Here is a 19,428-nt window from a genome sequence, read left to right as displayed (position 1 = left end):
TTGTAATAGCCTATAACATAAGTCCAGATTTGATAGAATTTGTATTAATATTTGCTGTGTTTTGAGTAAATACTAATTATTTTGTGTATGGTTTTGGGATATTGTTGACACATCGATTGCATTTGAGACTTAGCGTACTTTTTAAAAATACACACTACCACTCCTATGATATTGTTTTTGGACTTTAAAACTTTTATTTATTTGTTTATTTATGTATGTATTTATTAACAAAAATATATTTATTTCTTGGCACACACACACAAAAACTAAATTAAATTCAATTAAATTTGTTACAGTGTGTACTGGCCTAATTGTAAATGTAAACATATGAAAATTCCGCAGGATTTCACAGTCAGTGCATCTGTTTAACCACACCTTCTGGTTCATTTCTCTTCAGCCCACCTTGGGAGCCAAGGATGCATTTGAAAGCATGTATTACTGTTGGTTGTTTGCTTGTATTTATCCGTATCTTAGCATGCAGCTGCTTCTGGGCGTGTCAGTGAATGACGTTTAGCAGCACTTGGAGAATGCGATGCATGCTAGAGCCAATTTCACAGAAAATCCTGATCCGCAACAAAATTGAATGTTTCCTTCCCTTTTTCATGCTCCGCCTCTTTCCCATGTCCCCCCCTCAAATATTTTGATGTACACCTCCGTCCCAGAAATATTGATCCCCGTGGAATAAAGCAGGCCACTGCTGGACAGGGCGCCGTAGCAGTCCTCCACCAGCTGAGGGCAGAGCAGGACAAAACATGTTTGGGATGTGCCAAGACATGTGGAATGGGACACTGAAATGAAAACTGAGTAATGTAAGGAACACATTTAATCAATGTGCACGCGTGTGTGTGTGTTTTTTTGGGGGGGGGTCTTCCTCAAAGGTGTAACGATGCTTTGAAGTTGATATGGCAATGGGAGGATTGAGCTGATGGTATTCATTCTTAAAACAATGCAGACTATTGATTGTGCTTATTCTGCTTTTAGACGGGTGTAATAATAAGTAGCTCTGCCACTGAAACAATCCCTCCCCCTGTGATAACAATTGGTGGGGAGGGGGTGTCTTTCTTATAAAACCAGCGGACTGTGCTCTACATGTCCAGAAAGGAAATAACTGAAAAAATACACTATTCGTGGCTTTCCCATAATAAGCACATAATGGGCTCTCACGAGAGCAGATGATTATTATCTCTGAAGAAAGCTTTACACATGAATTTAAGATGAAGATAACACGACAAAGCAAACGATGCTGCAAGACGATTTTGTTTTTCAATGTTTATTTTTAGTTTTGAGCTTGCATTTATAATTTCTGCTCATAATTAGTCTCTAAATGTAGAAAATCTTTTGTTAAAACTCCCTAAAATACATATAATTAGAAAGTTCTACTTTTTTGTCTTCAGAGCACTATAAGAAGCAAAACAAATTTAAATTTAGTTAGCAACAATAAAGGATCTGAACAGCTCCAAAGATTATTCGTTGTATAATGCCCTTTTTAACACAAGGGAGTCCAGATATTAAAGTTTGTGGTGACAAACAAGAACCAGTGGTTTCCATGGTCAGTGCAGCTGATGAAGCTGATATTACTGCAATATCACTGCGCAGTGTGTCACGTTTCCTCCAGCAGGGCTGACCTACTAAGACAGCAACGCTTACAGCAGAAAGAGCGTGTTGTCTGCAGTCGCATAGGCAGTGGTGTGCAGATTACTTCATCTGAAAAACAGTGTCTTTTATAACATGGGGGATCATCTAATCATCAGATTTATGCAAAAGCTACAGAGGTAGTTTTCATGAAACTCAGTGAAGCAGTCTTAAAATTGCAAAACAGTGGTGGACGATATCGTGATTGGCCTTTTAGCTGAAGCTTTCGGTGTAGGACGCTGACTGCCACAGTGCAGCTTAAAGTGGAGCATGTCTGGCTTTTTTTTTTGTCGAACTCCAAACGGTGGGAAATGTATTCCTTTTACTAATCACAGAAGGATTTTACATATTCAGGCAACTGATTCCCAAACTTGGTAGTAGAAAAAGGAATAGATAACATTAAATTTAAGAAATACCAAAAACTATCTATGATATCAGATTTTTAAATGTAATAATAAACTTATAAACTGATAAAATTCACATGATGTGCCCGCGGATACTGAATTTAGATTTAAAATGAACATTTGGGGTTGTTACCTGAAGCTCTTTAGGGAAATCAGAGAGCCAATGAAAAAAAAATCTTACATGATTGAAAACAATTCCCAGTTGTATTCTGGCATTCGCTGCAAGCGTAGTGCTGAAGAAGCCAATTACATGACACTTGTAGCTGTGAGAGTGAGGAGAAACCTGTGGATTATCTCATGCTAGTGGCACACATGATGGGAAATTTAAAAAAGCAGACGCTGAGCTGGTACTCTGTTGTAGCTGTAGCCGAAGGCTGTGTTTAATCTTTGTCTCCTAATTGCAGAGTTTAGGATTTTACCAATAACGGTCAGTCAGCTCCACTAGAGGCAGCGGAGAAGTGTGTTTCTCCTATTTGCACACACTGACAATTTCCCAGCTGCAGGTATAGAACGATTTTGCTCACATTAGAGCAATTACTGAGCTTCAGATAAGAGCTAATGAAAATGCACTTTGTGGCTGGTTAAATGACCATGATGTAAGCTTTCAAACATGTTCTCAGCTTGAGACTTCACACCCATGGACCTGAAGAAGGTATTTCTTTGATCACTGCAGTAGCTGTGTGTTTTTTATATGATTCTTTTACTCTCCAAACATCTTATTGCACACTTTCTTGCCAGGGAATACTGAACTGTGAGACCATTTCTGTGGAGCTGAAATGCAGTCATTAGTACCTGTGTAGGTCATTTCACTGGAAGAGGACTGACCAGCATAAAAGTGATTTCAAGGTATATATTTTATTTTAAAACATCCAAAGATGTCCAATAGATGTTCTTTTCCTTCACCCTAACCAACCTGGTCTCACATGGAGATATGTGAATATGCATTCACAGTATGATCTCATAAGCATTAACAGTTATTATGTGTTCTGAGCAGCAACCTATTCCTGGTATCTAGAGATGTGCTCAAAATGCCCCGGTTAGATAATCACTGCACGTAAAGTACTTTGATACTCTCTAATCTCCAGTTAGAACAACAATAAAGATAGCAGCGCTCTGCTGCCATTTAATTAGGCGTATTCATGGATATGTTGATTTTAAAGCAACTAATATACTTAAGAGGCAAGTCTTTGAAAAACTAAAGTATAGCGGTCATAATGGATTTGTACGGTGGCTTCACTGTGAGCGTTATTTTCTCAAGTAAGAAAGAGTCTAACACAGCAGAATATGCTAATACACCATCATTTCCATTAGTCCCACCAGAATGTATTTAAATAACCTTTTCTGGCCTTATACAACAGGGGCTTTTTGAAACATTTGAAATGTACTTTAGGTCTGGAAATCCAACCTAGCCTGTAAAACAAGCGTCTCCACCAAGCCTGGGAATCAGACACCTCGGAGAATTTGATTTATTCACATTATGTATGCCTGACAAACAAAAGATAAGAAAGATTTGCGTCCTTTCTGCCGTGCCACAGTTTCACTTTCGTTCTTCCCGTAAAATCCCTCTTCACTCTGAAACTTTTGAACGGCTTAGTAAAGGTAACAAAAAAACATAAATTCAGAACCCAAAGAAAATATCTCGCATCTCTGTCTCCTTCGAGCCGTCTGACGAAGGCGAAAATGTCAAATAAAATTATATGAAGAGAAAAGAAAATGGCTTTGAATTATTTGAGCTACCAGGCTGTGTTCCCTCAAAGGTGTAACAATGCTTTGAAGTTGATATGGCAATGGGAGGATTGAGCTGATGGTGTTCATTCTTAAAAGAATGCAGACTATTGATTGGGCTTATTCTGCTTTTAGACTGGTGTAATACTAAGTAGCTCTGCCACTGAAACAATCCCTTCCCCTGTGATAACAATGAGATAATCTCTCAGTGTGCATGTTCTCCTTGTGTAATTGCTGGAAGAACACATTATGTAATATCTTTTGCTTCATGGGGCGTGCTAGCATGAAACAGATGCTCTTAATTATGACAGCAAAGATAAGAAACAGATAACGTTGTTTTGCATTAGGAAAGCAAAAAAAAAGTCATTGATCAGCTTTCTAAAGAGCTGTAACTTGAGAAGCAAGTGTCTATTTGATAGACACAAAGAAAATAAATACTTCATTTAGAAGGATGCGTGTTTTTTTCTCATGTCGATCCACCTTGATTGATCCATCCCTTCACAGTAGCTTCAGCTGAACGCTTTGTTCTTGTAAAAAGTTTGCTGACAAAAAAAACCATTAAGGTAATTATCAGTGTTTGTTTGCTGCCAGCGACTGAAAGAAACTGTCCAGAATCTGCAGACAATCGCGTTCTCTTTCTTGATGCTTTGACAACAAGCTTCACTGAAAAGTCTTTGCAGCTGTTTGCTGAAATTTTATTTTTCTCAAACCACTGAAAAACTGCAATTGTTGAGCCACTTTTAAAAAAAAGAGTAGCTTTGACACATCTGCTGTTATAGACCAAAATAACCTTTGTAGATAAAGAAAATTGCCTACTAGCAATTATATTTAATCTCAGTTTGTTTTTTGTTTTTTAACCGTCCTACTTAAAGTTCAGTTTGGCAAGATTTTAGCTATAGCCTTAGATCTCAGGGCTCCTTTTGACAGAGGTGAGTGTACAATACCAACAGATAAACCATAAAAGGCCTCATTCATACTGCTGAAGTCATTTGAACCATTCGGTTTTGTGAAAGATGTTTTTCAGATGACTCTATCCATTCCTGAAAAACTCAGTAAACCTTTGCTGCTATGCTAATAAAATGCACTTTACTAATTGATTATCAGAAAGTTTGACCACTTCTATGAAAGCAGAAGATTTTGCAGTTTATGAGTCAGGTGTGTTAAACACAATCTTCCCAGGAGTAGATGTTCCAGCAATTTCAGCCCAAGGTGAGATTGTGCAATGCTCCGAAAATTTCAAAAAGCCCAAGAGCTGCATCTTTGCAAGCCTCAGCATGTTAAATGTTAAAGATGATGACAGCATTATTAGAAAAAGACAGAACAACTATTCCTTGTTTGGATGGGATGCCAGGAGAAAGGCTCTTCTTTCTAAAAACATAGCAGCATGCTTATATTTGCAAAGCTGCATCTGTACAAACAATAAGACTTTTGAACCAATGTGCTTTGGATGGATGAGACAAAAAAGGAGGGAGGGTTGGTTATAATGGAGAAAACCAAGCACGGTGGTGGAGGGGTGATGATTTGGGCTTGTTTTAAAGCCACGGGATCTAGGCAGCTTGCAGTCATTGAGTCAACCGCGAACTCCTCTGTGTAATAAAATATACTAGACTCAAATGTGAAGCCATCTGTCTCAGATAAATATTGGCAAGCACAGCAGCAAATCTACAACAATCTACAATGAAAACAATGAAGTATTGCTATGGCCCAGTCGAAGTCCAGACCTCAACCTGACTGAAACACTACACTCAAGATAGTTGTGCATAAACAAGTGCCCATAAAATCCTCCACAGTGATGTAAGAGACTGATAAAGTCATAAAAAAAAGTTATTGCTGCTACAAGTAGATCTACAAGCTACTGAATCATTGGATCATGTGAAAACTTTTTTTTCATGTCACTGTATCTTCTGGAAACTTGTTTCTGTAATTTTGGATCTAAGTGGACCAACATGAATTTGGGGGTTCCCTGCAGCTCACTCATTGTTCTCCTCTATTTGCACATAGAGCCTTTCACTGGGCTTCATTATGTGAAATATTATAAAGACTATCATTAGTAACTCTTGGACTGTCTTAAAATCATTTTAGATGTGCCAGAACTGTCTCCAGCTAAACTCCAGGCTAACTGAAAGATAGTTCTCATCTCAGTTTCTGGCTTTGATGACCAAAGACCAAGCCCGAAATCTCAGTGTAATCCTGACTTTTATTGACTTTTACCTTTTAATCAAATTAGTTTAAGTCTTCATTCAGCCTTAAAGCCATAAGAAGAATCAGGGAGAAGTCTCACAGAAGGTGAGCAATTTTTTCTTTTCCTTGGATTTCCATCCAGAAACCTCCCAGACAGTTTCAGCTCTGCTTCAAATCAGATCTCTGCACTGTCTTTCAGTGTCAGTGAATAGAGTTTGAAGTACAGCTGCCCTTTTTATTAATCCCTCAGTGGCTTAGAAGCACATCCTGACTTTCTTTTACTAACTCAATCCGCTTTTCAAATAATCAAATAGACAGTTTCTAACCCTTGAATTCAGGTTAAACCCTTTCGTGTGTGTTTCCACTGCCTTGTGGATTCCTTAGCGATAAGCAGAGAGAGGAGTATTGAACTTTTGTTGGTCTTAGTCCAAACTGGTGCAAATTAAATGTCAGTCTTTCCACCTTCTGTGTTTGAAAGCAATAAATTTGGCTTTAAATTTAGCTTGTCCAATTTTTTAATAAAAGCATTTGACAGCATACACCAATTGCTGATTTATGACCTCAAAGGTCACATTTATTTACAATTAAGTAATCTCCCTTCTTCTTGTCCTAATTGGCTCTCTCTGCTGTCTGACTAACGGTGGATTGGACAGCGATCAGCTGGGTTGGGGAATGCTGTTGTGTGATATGGCATTTCAACTTTGTCCCTGAAGGCTGACTCAGACGTTTCTCCTTCACGCTAAAGGCACAAGGAACGTACCAATCTGGCCGTGTGTTGCATTTGTATGCCTGAAGGAGACTTTCGCTGAAATTCCACCAGCTGCTTTAATGTCAGAATTATGACACTGACTACAGACAAGGTAAGATCACTGGGTGCAGTTGATGCTTTTTGTGTAAGAGAGTGATTCAGCATGAGTGCGTGTCAAGAAAGCGTCGCTTTAAAAAAGCCGAACATGAATGCAAGTTTGTCAAAGACAAGTGAAGTGTGAGATTGAGCGAGTTTTTGACACCCAGGTGAAATTGGGTAATACTGTGAAAAACATTTTATCGTTTGAAAAACTGAGGAACACTTCAATTTCAGACCCATCACTGTTTGTTTCAGGTGTACGATGGGATGGACATCATTGACCTTCTGCTCAAAAACACAGGTGAATCCACCAGTTGTCACAGCAACCAAACGTGGACTATCTCAACTAATGATGTAAGTGTGCTGCTCATTGTGCACAGTTTGCTCCTAAACCGAATCACTCAGGGGAAAACATAATCACGGCCACAAATTCATCTCATTATGAGAACCTGAGTGCTGAGTTTAAACTGTATTCTGGGGTGTGCCTGATTGTATAGCGGCGAGTGTTGCAAATAGCGATGAGGGGAACCAAAGGGAACAGAGAGACAGAGAATTGAAAGCCTGGTGTGTTTATGCTTCTGCGTGTCCTTGTTTGTGTGAATACTATTATCTATGATCTAAATTAATTCTGCCAATCAAGCCATAATGTAATTATGTATGCATACTCTCTTCAGACACTGAGCACTAAGCAAAGCGATCCTGATGATTTCTTGGAGTTCCTGCTGCATGGGAGCGACTCCTCCTCTGTGCCAGCATCACCCCTGTGGTCTCCCTGCACCAGTGACAGTGGCATCAACGAGGACCCCCTGACAGATCCCACAAACAGCCCTCACACAACCTCCTGCACAGCCTTCACTCCCTGTGACATTCAGGCTTTCACGCAGTCTTCATGTCTTGTGAATCAGACAGCGGCAAATGAAAAAAAGCCCGATGTTGTTATCGATCTCGGTAAGACAGCATTTAATTTACAAAGGGTTAACCGGCTTGCTTTTTTATACTGGCCAGAAACGTGTACTGAACTTGAACCTGTAAAGCAGTAGATTGTTTCAACAGTGAGTGCAAATGTGAGGTTGAGACATGTAAAGAACAAAGTAACCAGGGCACAGGACTGCCAGATGAAAAAGAGGAAGCTTTTGACATTGTGAGATCTCTCATTTTGTGGTTTCTGGAGTGGGATAATGAGGGCTTTTGACTGAGCCTCCGACGGCGGACCTTTCAAAGAGCCACTTGTTTGGTTTTTCCCATTTTTGAACATCTTTAAAGATAAACGGTTGTGATTATTGCCATTCATAAATTGTTTTGTGAGGGCAGCTATTTTGAACATTGGTTCATTTCACTGTGCAGTTTTTTGACCCACCACTAGTGCCAGACATGTCTGAAAATGACTGAGTAAACCTAGACACATACATCTCATTTAAAAAAAATACATGCATCACCTTCTAATTACAACAAAAGGTTTTAAAACACAAGCAAATACATCCACAAGGTCATAATTATGAGGAAAGGAAAGAAATCTTTTCAGGCTGTAATTTCTTTAACTCTTTACATACCTGCTTAATTACACATCAGCCTCACAATTACAGTGGAAAACTGTTTTATTTGTCTGTACTGGACTTCATCAGTGAATGAGTGAATGAATTCATCATTTACTTTGAGATCCAGAGGCTTTCTTCATGGAGTTTGTGGTATCATTGAGTAGCTGACTAATATACAGTATATATTGTCTGTTAGGTTAAAGATCAGTGAGCAATTGTTGTAACATTGGTCCTGTGCATGTAAGACTATATTACAAAGTCACTTTCAGCAGCTCCTCAAAGCCGTGTAACAGCTATTACCGTGAAGGTTAAATCTATTGTGCACTTGAAAGGTAGCGACAACTACACAAACCACCATAAACTGCAGCCTTTAATTTGCCACAGAACCAGTGTGGGTGTATTTCAAATGTATGAATTTATATCCATGAGGGAAGCGTTACTGGTTTAAATGCTCCTGCCAGAAAAGATCAGCAGATAAGACCAGAGGGTTCCTAATGATTTGAAATGGCTGTTGAGTGTTGACATATCAATATTAATGCAACCCACGAAATTTAACATTGCTGTTTCCCAGTGTTTACAGTTTTCCACATTTGCTTTGACACATTTCTTGAAACCTTCCACACGTCTTTTTTCTAAGCTGTTAGCACAAAACCTAGACACAATACTCAAAGTCAAACTACTATTCATAAAACCTCTGACTCTTGTAAACAATTGTATCGAAATAGTTTTGACTGTGCTTTCAGGTCACACTCAAATCCTGCAACAATAACAGCACTAATGAACAATACATCAAAAAAATGGAAAACACAACATCAGGGTGTGGACTTGTTTGAATAATTAGAATAAAATATAACAGAAAATCAAAATGCAGTTAATGTCAAGACAAGATCCGGTTAAAAAACAGAATGAAATAGAATACAGGAAAACAGATCATTACAAAAATAGTTACTGTTAATAAGAATCTTAATGGAAAACAGGCACAGTCGGTGATTTTTTGAGGTTATTTAATAGAAAAAACTTCTGTGCTGTACTCATAGTATCTACCTAATAATACACAGGAGCAGGTCTGCAGTTTATAATCCGCCAAAGGTGGAGAGGCGTAGGCTTTCGAGTGCCATGGAGGGACATTTAACTTTGTGCCTGCACCGTCAGACTGAAGATATGAAAGATCATACCTATATTTTATCACTGGAGAAGGGGTCCACCTCAACAACAAGCAAAAACATCTGGATAAAATGTCATCCTTTCCTTCTTATCTCAAGCCTCACCTTCTGAACTGAAGTCACACGAAAACATACACACCAAATTATTTATTCCTGATATTGTCACAATTACATATTGTCAGCAGATTAGACATGTGACCCTCCAGTCTGGCACAGCTGACAGAAAACAACAAAAGCTGTTACTAAATTAACATTACGGCACCTAATGTCTTAAAATTCACCAAAATTCAAATTTTCCCTCTGATAAACAGCTTGATTACATTCTCACATTGTATGTGAGTTTATTCACTAAGCATCAAAGCACAACAAAGTTACATCCGTTTTAAAGAAAGTTTCACTCATGCTGGCAAACAGCAGCTAACAGCAGCAAAACCAGCATAAGCATATCCTCAACAAGTCACCTCATCTCATGTCATCCATCAGAACTGACCTTCGCTAACTCATCAACTCATATCGAACTCTCACAAACTTCCACAGCCCCCTTCAAAGTAAATAGAGGTGGACACCTCTCACCCGTCACTGGCAGCTGAGGTAAACAGTGGGCTGACAGCCTTCACACGAATAAAAACATCGAGCAGATCCAGATCCGGCTCAAACAATAGTAGATACACACTGGCTGGCTGTGGAGATTATGGAGTACGGTCTAAATTTAATGTCTTTGATCTCTCTTGGCTGGCTAAAACATTTTTCTCATATTGCAGCGACTGTAGCTCGGATTATGCATTTGAATCAAGATGGGTAAGAAAACAAAACTCAGTTGACTGAAATTTACTGACATCTAGAGGTGAAAATGTTTACTTACTGTAACTTTAAATTTAAACAAAGAAACAAGCAAAACAATCCTTTTTAAAGGAGCCCACAGTGAGCTAAACAATGCTGGAGTGGGAGAATATTCCATATTCTATGTGCCACAGACTGAAATGCTCTCAGTCCTCAGTCTTGTACAAGGAACAACCATTATATTCAGAGCCTGCAATTGAAGACTACGATTAGGAGTGTGTTTAATAAGAAGCAGACATAAATTATCTAGAGCCTGTCCATTCAGTGCTCTCTAAGTAACTTCAAGAATAAAAACAACATCATAGAATCTACTGAATTTACTATGTAAAACAAATATGTCTGTAAAGCATTTACTTTTAGAAAAAATGGAAAGTTCTGATGCTATTTTCTATTTTTGTTTTTCAAATTGACTTTCTGTGAACAAGAACATGGCCTATCGCAATCATCTGAAATTGCTGTTTTCCTCTTCTTGCAAACGCTTGTACACTTTCGTGCACTATGAACTGGCGTCTGTGTGTTAACAAGAGCGAACAATTTCAAGTTGTATTTAGGAAACGAAACACAATGTGCTGTAGTTGTGCATTCCAAATGAGCACTAAGAGCAATTTGTGTATAACTAGCTGAAAATTAAGAGAGTGACTCTTTCAGTAAATGGAGTTGGGACAGTGTGTATTTGTTTTGAATAGTGGCATATCAGGTTGGATCAATCGTGAAAAGCTGACAATATAAAAATCACATGTTCTTTAGCCTAGGTTAACTGGCTACCTTAAAACTTTCTCACAATTTTTTAATATAATTATAAAACAATGTCCTGATGTCACTAATAGTAAAGTAAAGAAACATACTCCAAATCAAGCCAATATTTTGTGTGACCAAGTTTTTAAGGTACTTGGCTGGTTTGTTGTTTCAGGTGTCTTATGTAGATTTTGGCTATCTCGGCATCTTTAGTCTCTCCCACACTGACTCCATGAAACAAGAGCTTGATGGGGACTGTGCCATCTGATCCATAATTGGTGCAGGCATGATCAGTCTCCTCCCTGGTGGTACCACAGGATGGATAGGAATCCAAGTGTCTAAAATGCCTAAAAACTTGCACAGCATTGTGTGTTTGTAAAGTGTTTTTAAAGCACAGAAAGATGCTGCAATGACTGACGTTTTTTGGTGGGTTTTGTTTGAACTGCAAATACAAGCAATTTTGTAAACCATGACATGTGGTGTACTGTTTTCTCCGCTTTAATATGCAGGCTGTGAGTCTGGCAGCTTAGATGAGGATTTCGGAATTTCATACTACCTCACCACAAACCCAAATCCTCTGCTACCATCCAGCCATTCTCTCACCGTGAAGGACCTGCTGTTATCCAACCTGGGACACAAAGTAAGAAGGGTTTAATAATTGTGTTGAAAATTAAAGTTTTTGTGGTGTCCTGTCCTACTCTGACTGAAAGAGAATTTTATTATCTGCCTGTGTCTTCTTGGGGAAAGCTGGAAATAGAGTAACTTTAAGTGAAATGTATTCTGTCCATCTGGTTCACAGGCGCAGCAAATCCCCCAGCATTCCTTGCGGGAGCTTGTACTTAATGAGGATGAGAAGAGGCTTCTGGCTAAAGAAGGGGTAAACTTGCCCAGCAGACTGCCTCTGTCCAAGGTACATGAGTGACATACACATGTATGTAGGGCAGACGTCTCTGCACAAGCATGCTCCAAACACATTCACAAACACACACTCATGATCTAAATCTGTATCCCCAGTTACACAAAGTCAGCCAGATATGATGCCCCCCCTACCCCACCCACCCTTCCCCACCACCCACACACACACACACACACACACACACCCCTCTCAACCTAGTTTCATCTCACATACCTTTTTCTTTATTCTCTCTTGTCCTGGTCTCCCATGTGTTTCATCTCCCTGACAAGTTTGAAGAGAGAGTTTTGAAAAAGATCCGCCGGAAAATCCGCAACAAGCGCTCAGCTCAGGAAAGTCGGAAGAAGAAAAGGGAATATGTTGATTGCCTGGAAGAAAGGTATGACATTATCTCTGCACTGACTTAGGAAACATTTTTTTAATCATCTGCTTTGGATTTTTAAGGTTTTTCAGTGATTCAGTGAGTGTTTTGTTGTTCATTAAGTAAAGCACAGTTCATGATTCCTGGTATTTGTCAAATGGTTCCCTGAAAAAAAATCCTCACAGGAAGGTAAAAAAAAAAAAAAAATTTATATAACAACCTCAAACAACATCAGTGAGTTGTTTTGAATTAAAAAAAAAGAAGAAGAGCTGTGCAGCAGTAGTTGTCATGGCCTCCAGCAAGACCAATTAATTACAGGAACTTATTCAAGAGAAAAATTATATAGTGCCAAAATTGATAAAAGAAATACAACCCATTAAAATTCAGTTCCAGTGAAGCAGCCCAAAATGAAAGACATAAACCTTGTTATTTCTTTATTTATTCACTAATAAAGATCATTATCTGGATACAGAAAGAAATAACATTTTCAAGAGATTGATGAAAAAGAGATATTTTTTTCATTTGAGGAATATTTAGATAAAAACAAAAACCAAACCTGTACATAAGCATTACTGTCTATAATGCCAGCGGCACTTCAGTAAGAACAAACATACAAAAAGATGATGTTTTAATAATGCAGAGAATAATATATATTCATACTCCTGCTGTGGAAAAAAAGAAAGTGAGCCTTCGCTCAGTTCTAAGGTTTATCACGGTATAATAAAAAAGATGATCTAGTCTTTATGTGGTTTTAAATTTAGGTAAATTTAATCTGAGAAGGACAACAACATGTGGCACATTAAACGGTGTTGTGACAAAAACCAAACCAAAATCCAGAAACAGTCCTGTGAGAAACTAAGCACACCCTGTGATTCAGTAGCTTGTAGCAGCAATAATATTGTTTCCTGTATGACTTCATTAGTCTCTGCCATCATTGTGAAGAACTTTACTCCACTCTTCTTTACAGTGTTGCTTCTTAAATTCATCCACAGATCTTTTAAGGTCTCACCACAACATTTCAACAACAAGGTCTGGACTTTGACTGGACCATTGCAGCACCTTGATTCTTTTCTTCCTTTCTTTTTGGGACCATAGTCCTGTTGTTGGACCCAGTTTCGCCCAAGCTTTAGCTGTCAGACAGATGGCTTCACATTTCGCTCAAGAATACTTTGGTATACAGAGACGTTCGTGGTCACCTCATTGACTACAAGCTGCCCAGGGCCTGTGGCTGTAAAACAAGCCCAAATCATTACCCCTCCACCTCTGTGCTTGACAGCTGGTGGGGGGTGTTTGTGCTGATACGCTGTGTTTGGTTTCTCCAAACACGGCACTGTCCATTATGACCAAAACACCTCAATTTTTGTCTCATCTGTTCAAAGGACATTGTTCCAGAAGTTTTGTTCTAGAAGTCTTGTGGTTTGTTTAGATGAAACCCTTCTAAACAAGCCACACTTGTTCAGCCTTTTTCTAATTGTACTGTCATGAGTTTTAACATTTAACACGCTCACTGAGGGCTGTAGAGTCTGAGATGTAGCTTGAAGTTTTTGTAAGGATTGGATGGTCTGACCGGGGTGAATTTTCTGGGATGTCCATTCCTGGGGAGATTGGCATCTGTTGCTTTCCACTTGTGAATAATCTTTTTCACTGTAGAATGAAAAACATTTCTGAATGGCCTGATAACCCACCTAATCTGATGGGCAGCAACAATTGCTTTTCTAAGATCATTGCTGACGTCTTTCCTGCTTGGATTTGGATTAACACATACCCGAATGCTCCAGACCTGCAAACTAGCAAAAAAACTTCTTGACGATCTGTTAATTAAGTGCATTTGATTAGCAGCAGCTAATTTTTCAAACTCTTTTTCTGCACTTTGACTTAGTTTTTATTGAGATGCTATAATATGTCATGGTTTGCAGTTTATCTCAGGTTGTATATACTCATTTTAAGACCTCTTAGGGTTCTGAAGATTGTTTATGAGAAAAAAAATCAGTGTTCAGTATAGTCAAAGACCTGAAAGTTTCTGCATTCACTGAACATTTTACAGAAACTCAGAAAACCCACCATACTGTGATAACTGCTCCACTGTGGGGCACCAAAACACTAACGGTCGATCTGGACCACTTTCTCATTGAGCATACATGCAAAGTCACAGACATAGTCAGGATAGAGAATGGATTATTCCTAAACATGATGCCACAACTCACAACAGCAAGCAGGTTTTCTCCTTCTCTACCTCGAGGCTGCTCAGAATCAGCCTCACCACACAGCCAGCAAGCCTTTGCCACCAAATTTATTAATCCCACCTGCCTCCCACATGCTGGCGCTTCAACCACATCACACCTCCACAAACAGCGCTGCGTGGTCGAGCATGTAATTTGACTCGCCTCAAAAAACGCAATGCAGCAATGTTCCCCAAATTCCTTTGTTTGTGAAATCCCTCCAGGTTTATCATTCATCAGCTTCTCTTGGGGTATTTTTAGAACTTGTTTCAATCTGATGTGGTTCTTGAGATTGTCTCCCTCGCACTGCTGGACTCTTTTAAAACCTGCCATTACTGATCTGTCTCACAATAAAAGAGTTGATTGAGAATGAACGGAGGTGTTTTGGACCACAGGTGTAGCATGTGGGATAAAGCCAATCCACAGTTTGGGTTTTAAAAATGGCCAAACACAAATCTACTTTCACTTTAGTAAATATTTGAAATGTGAAAACTGTCTGTGTGTTTTGCGCACTAATGAAAATGTCTTACTGATGTAACACAGGAGGTTTATATATCTAATTACATGCTATCAACATCTCAATCAAGCTTGAGCTCTGCTGCCTCCCGATAACAAAAGTTTCATGGCAGAGCGAGATTGTCTCTCCCAGAGTCAGCATTCGTTGATAATTAAACCAGATTCAAGCGGAGCGTATCAACAGGGTGTCATTATCAGTCGAAGGCATAATGGACTCACAGTGACTGAACCAAACAAGAGAGACACCAGAAGAAGAAAGGAGGTGGAGTCCCTGGATGACAGAATGGGGTTTGCGATAACAGTCAGCAGGCTGATATTGGCAGAGAGAGAGAAGTGGAGGGCAGGCGAGGCAACATCATAAAACGATATTTTTTTAATAAGATTCTGCCCTCATTCTCCTCCTCCTCTTTCTGTAGGATGTCTGCATGTGGTGCTCACAACCTCGAGTTGCAGAGAAAGATCCAGCAGCTGGAGGAGACCAACAAGTGAGTCCTTAACTGAGGCAACAAAAGTTTAACCTGATGATTATTGTCATTAGCTGCCTGGACGACTCAGTGTTTTGTATAATGATGGAGAGCTTAAAGTTCAAAGTCCAGAAAATACAGTAAAGAACATAACACACCTGATTAGCTTCACCTGTGACAACATCCAGGACTTGCTTTTGAACATTGCAATGAAAAGTTACCATGATTACAGCCCAGTGCACTACACTTCAGCATATGGTCTGGAAAAGTCCAAGGCTTGGAAGCTTTGGAAGCTATGTCCTGGCCAAGGCACAGTCAGGGCACAGCTTCAGAGCTCTGGCATGATCGAATGGTCACTGTTAGATTTTAGAGAATGGCTATTTTAGCTCTGCAGCAATTGCTCCTGTAAAAATAGCACCACAGATGTCTCGGTTTTTCAGTTTATTTCCCTGTTTCAGTTATTTAGCTACTGTGTTTTCATTAGTAGGATTATGTCTGGTAGTATTTTGTATTTTGTTGATGGCCTAAACCACTTCATCTCAAGGCTATGACATCATAAGGCCTCTTTCATGAAGCCTAACTCCAGAAATCTAGGATGACAGAAAAATTAAGATTGACCATATATAGTCAGAACATCCGGGTGTTGTACATTTAAGAATGGCCAGGCTGAGGAGGTGCAGCCAGATGAAAACACAGCATAATTGCAAACCCTCACATTTGTTTCCAATCAAAGTCCCTACTGGTTGAACAGATAAGGCAGCAGGATTAATCAAACCTGGACGCGGGGCTTGTACAGAGCTAGCTGCACAAAATAAATCTCCACGACATCTTTTGTGACACCGCTTTCATGAAACCGAGTCACGGCTGAAAATGGCCAAACCGTTCTGCCTGTTAAAGATTCGGGACTGAAGAGCCTGAGAGTAAAATTACCAGAATACAAAGCGCATACAATTCCAAATCTTCACACAGCTTTTCCGACTTTTCTTTCTTTTCACTCTGCAATTTCACTGTCCTGATTTTTTTATTCTTTTTTCCCTGACGCTGGCAGACTGCTGCTTGTAAAAACAAAATGTGTGAAGGCTCCACACACGCACACACTCTTCCTTCAATTTGTCCTTCTCTCTCTCTCTTTTTTTTGTGAGAGTGATCACAGATGCTGGAAATGATGAGACCCCTTATGTGAAACTTTTGCACAGCCTCTTTCATCTTTCTGTCTGGATTTGTGTTGCAGTGCTCTGCTGGAGCAGCTAAGCCAGCTACAGGCTCTCCTTCCTAATGGCCCCAGCAAAACAAGACAGAAAGCAACCTGCATCCTGGTGAGATGGAGCATTAGGTATTTTTTCAGGCAGTCATCATAATTGTAACAAAAAAAAAAATACAGTAAACATTAAAAGTTCATAAGCACATCAAGGAGCGCGAGTGTTTGTACCGGCAGGACTGCGGCTGTGAATGCTTTGAATATTTAAATGAGTCAGAGAAGCACTCGTTGTGCAAAATGTTATGTAGGTGTGTGTGTAATAACCTACTCAGTTTCTTCATTCTGATCTGTGTTTTCTATGCTTGACCTCGTTTTGTCCATCTGTCTGTATTTACATCCAGGTCTTGCTCCTCTCCTTCTCTCTGCTGATTTCTTCAAATCTTCGACCAGACCCTTACAGCCGGCTCAGTCAGGCAGACTATGCAGAGACCAAAGGTCCGTAGCCATCATGCATGGCCAATCTTGCTTTCTTTTTTTTTTCGTCCATGCACACTCAGTCATGCACACACACTCACTCCTCTCAACCGTGTCTCTGTCTCTCAGTGCCGTCCCGCTCCCTGCAGTCGATGGATGATGCCCAAGACATCCCTCCTCCTCCTCCTCCTCCTTCTCTTCCTCTTCCTCTCCTCTGCGTTACCAGGGGCTTTGAAGCCCTGCGCAATCTGACAGAGAAGATCAGGCCCTGGACAGATCTCCCCAAAGCAGACGTCCCCTTCTCTCGCCACCAAGATCACAGACACAAGGACCTTCACTGATTTATTCTAACAAGAAAGACGTAGCACAGGGGTGCGAGTTTGGATGCAAGTGCAGCCCCCAACGGGGTAGTCTAAAAGCTTCTCTGCGTCTGCTTTTCACTACAGAGGCTGGGTGAGGTGCTGCTCCAGTACATAAACATCCAGTTGAAAGGTGTTTCAGGAATGCACTTTCTCAAAGGCCAGTAAAGAGGTCATTGATGTGGATGTAATCATTTTTCATTTTGCTCTGAATAAAAAGCACCTGCTGGATCATGTATGCTGGATCATACCTGTGCTACCTGTTAAATGCAAACATATTAAATACACATGCGCGCTCACTACTGTGATTTATTATTTTCTTTGAATATATACCGTGATTTGTGGTGCATTCAGTAGGAGCTCTGCGCAGTAATTTAATGAGGCATTTGCATTTTTCACTGTGCTGGCAGCGTGTGTGTGTGTGTGTGTGTGTGTGTGTGTGTGCTGAGGCTTAGACGGTTAAATCTTTGAGACAGGTTGCTACTGGCAGGATCAGCCGGGTGTGAATTCACATTTTCTCCAGTGAATTTTGGACCCGTCTGAAAGTTTTGTTGTTGATTTTGTTTTCTTTCCTCCAGTGATACCATGTGTCCTGTGTCGAGGAAAACCGATTTGCAAAAATAATAAGACAATATTTTGAAAACAAAAATGATTCGGGGTCTTCAAATATGACTCAATGAGCAAATAAAAGCTTCACGTTCACAGCCAGCTGTCAAAACACCAGAGGGAAGTGGGTTTCAGTTTCATATCACAATTTTTGAGAAAGAAAAATATCACTTACTGTTATTGTGGAAATGTAACTAAAGACTGTTTATAGATCAACGTGAAGTGCCTTTTTCTGGTGAGATGAAATAAGATAAGCAGCTTAAATGTTCTACAGCTGCAAACCTCGAACAATTTAATCTGAAAATACAATAGTAGCAGTAGAGTTTAAGTCAGGAGTAACAACTGGCTGTTGAAAGGAAAAGAGAAACGAATTGTACTGTGATTATTTTTAAATGATGAGTATGTTTGGATTATGTTCACATAAAGATGACACAAGGGATCTGTAAGTGTTGTTGATGTAAAAGTTTCTAACAGATGGATCTGAGAGCAACTTGAGGTGGGACACCTTGGATACCTGATCTACCCATTGTACTATATAGTACTTACACAGTATTGTTCAGTACTGCGTGGGGGATGAGCTGTTTTATAGCCTGGTCCATAGTGCAGTACCTCTATCAGAAATTTTATGACACCGGTGTTCTCTTATTTTTTTTGTTCTTAACTATGAAATCTGTATCTGTAGGTGAGCGTGAAACATCTTGACAAATTTGTAATTAATTATACAATAATTGCAATTTTGAAGCAGAAAAACAACCCCAAAATGCATCAATGAAAAACTATAAAGGATTTTTCCATATTCATTTTTATGGATGCTTTTTCCCATATTTTTTAACCAGTCATTGAATTTTACCAATTACAGTTTACAGATATGTCCATAAACTTCCATTTAAAAAAAGAACATATACAAAAAAAAAAAATATATAATATCACTATAACTTCTCCACAGTACTTTATACTTTCAATCAAATATCTGCAAAATTGATGCCCATCACACTCATCTGCAGTTTTCTGCCTCATATACTTACACAATACTTTTAAAAGAAACACTGTTGGCATTTCCGTCAAAGCACAGCTGTGCATTCAAACCTGTCATTTGAATACTTCTTTTTGGTTTATAGTTTTACACAGTTGATATTTTTTTTTTTGTCTTTGTCGGTGGAGCTGCGTTGTGGAAATGTGGTCTTATAACCTCACTGTTTTTTTTAATCTCCTGGCAGCCGTGCATCGAGCCTTTCTCTCTGAGAGCTCTCACTGAG

At 39.4% G+C, this 19,428-nt stretch overlaps 1 protein-coding gene across 7 annotated transcripts; it reads left to right on the top strand.

Annotated features, from left to right (window-relative positions):
- The first annotated feature begins 476 nt into the window (after positions 1-476).
- LOC116318705 (cyclic AMP-responsive element-binding protein 3-like protein 3-B) lies at positions 477-17,797 on the top strand. Of its 7 annotated transcripts, none has more exons than XR_005608957.1 (12): positions 477-809; positions 2,775-2,882; positions 6,688-6,802; positions 7,045-7,143; positions 7,464-7,737; positions 11,572-11,702; positions 11,862-11,972; positions 12,248-12,354; positions 15,488-15,556; positions 16,767-16,868; positions 17,135-17,228; positions 17,337-17,478. XR_005608957.1 is itself a non-coding variant. In XM_039601659.1 (12 exons), exons 3-12 carry the CDS (start codon positions 6,782-6,784, stop codon positions 17,546-17,548), a joined length of 1,203 nt encoding a protein of 400 aa, XP_039457593.1. In that variant the 5' UTR covers positions 479-809; positions 2,775-2,882; positions 6,688-6,781; the 3' UTR covers positions 17,549-17,797. The 7 variants fall into 7 exon arrangements, 6 of the variants coding, with proteins under 6 accessions (XP_039457593.1, XP_039457597.1, XP_039457595.1 ...); XM_039601659.1 differs by having other exon boundaries at positions 479-809; positions 16,767-16,851; positions 17,337-17,797; XM_039601663.1 differs by lacking the exon at positions 2,775-2,882 and having other exon boundaries at positions 479-809; positions 16,767-16,851; positions 17,337-17,797.
- Positions 17,798-19,428: the final 1,631 nt, after the last annotated feature.

Source organism: Oreochromis aureus, linkage group 18, assembly GCF_013358895.1.
Source record: "Oreochromis aureus strain Israel breed Guangdong linkage group 18, ZZ_aureus, whole genome shotgun sequence".
In the NCBI taxonomy this organism is placed as follows: Eukaryota; Metazoa; Chordata; class Actinopteri; order Cichliformes; family Cichlidae; genus Oreochromis; species Oreochromis aureus.
The sequence above is the reverse complement of the archived record's forward strand: the minus strand, read 5'-3'. Positions and strand labels throughout refer to the sequence as shown.

Excerpts from the sequence above, each read along its gene's own strand:
- LOC116318705 (XM_039601663.1), top strand. The coding sequence starts at position 6,782 with ATGACACTGACTACAGACAAG. Across the intron at positions 7,738-11,571 it reads CGATGTTGTTATCGATCTCG|GCTGTGAGTCTGGCAGCTTA; the intron begins GTAAGACAGCAT and ends TTTAATATGCAG. Across the intron at positions 16,852-17,134 it reads AGAAAGCAACCTGCATCCTG|GTCTTGCTCCTCTCCTTCTC; the intron begins GTGAGATGGAGC and ends ATTTACATCCAG.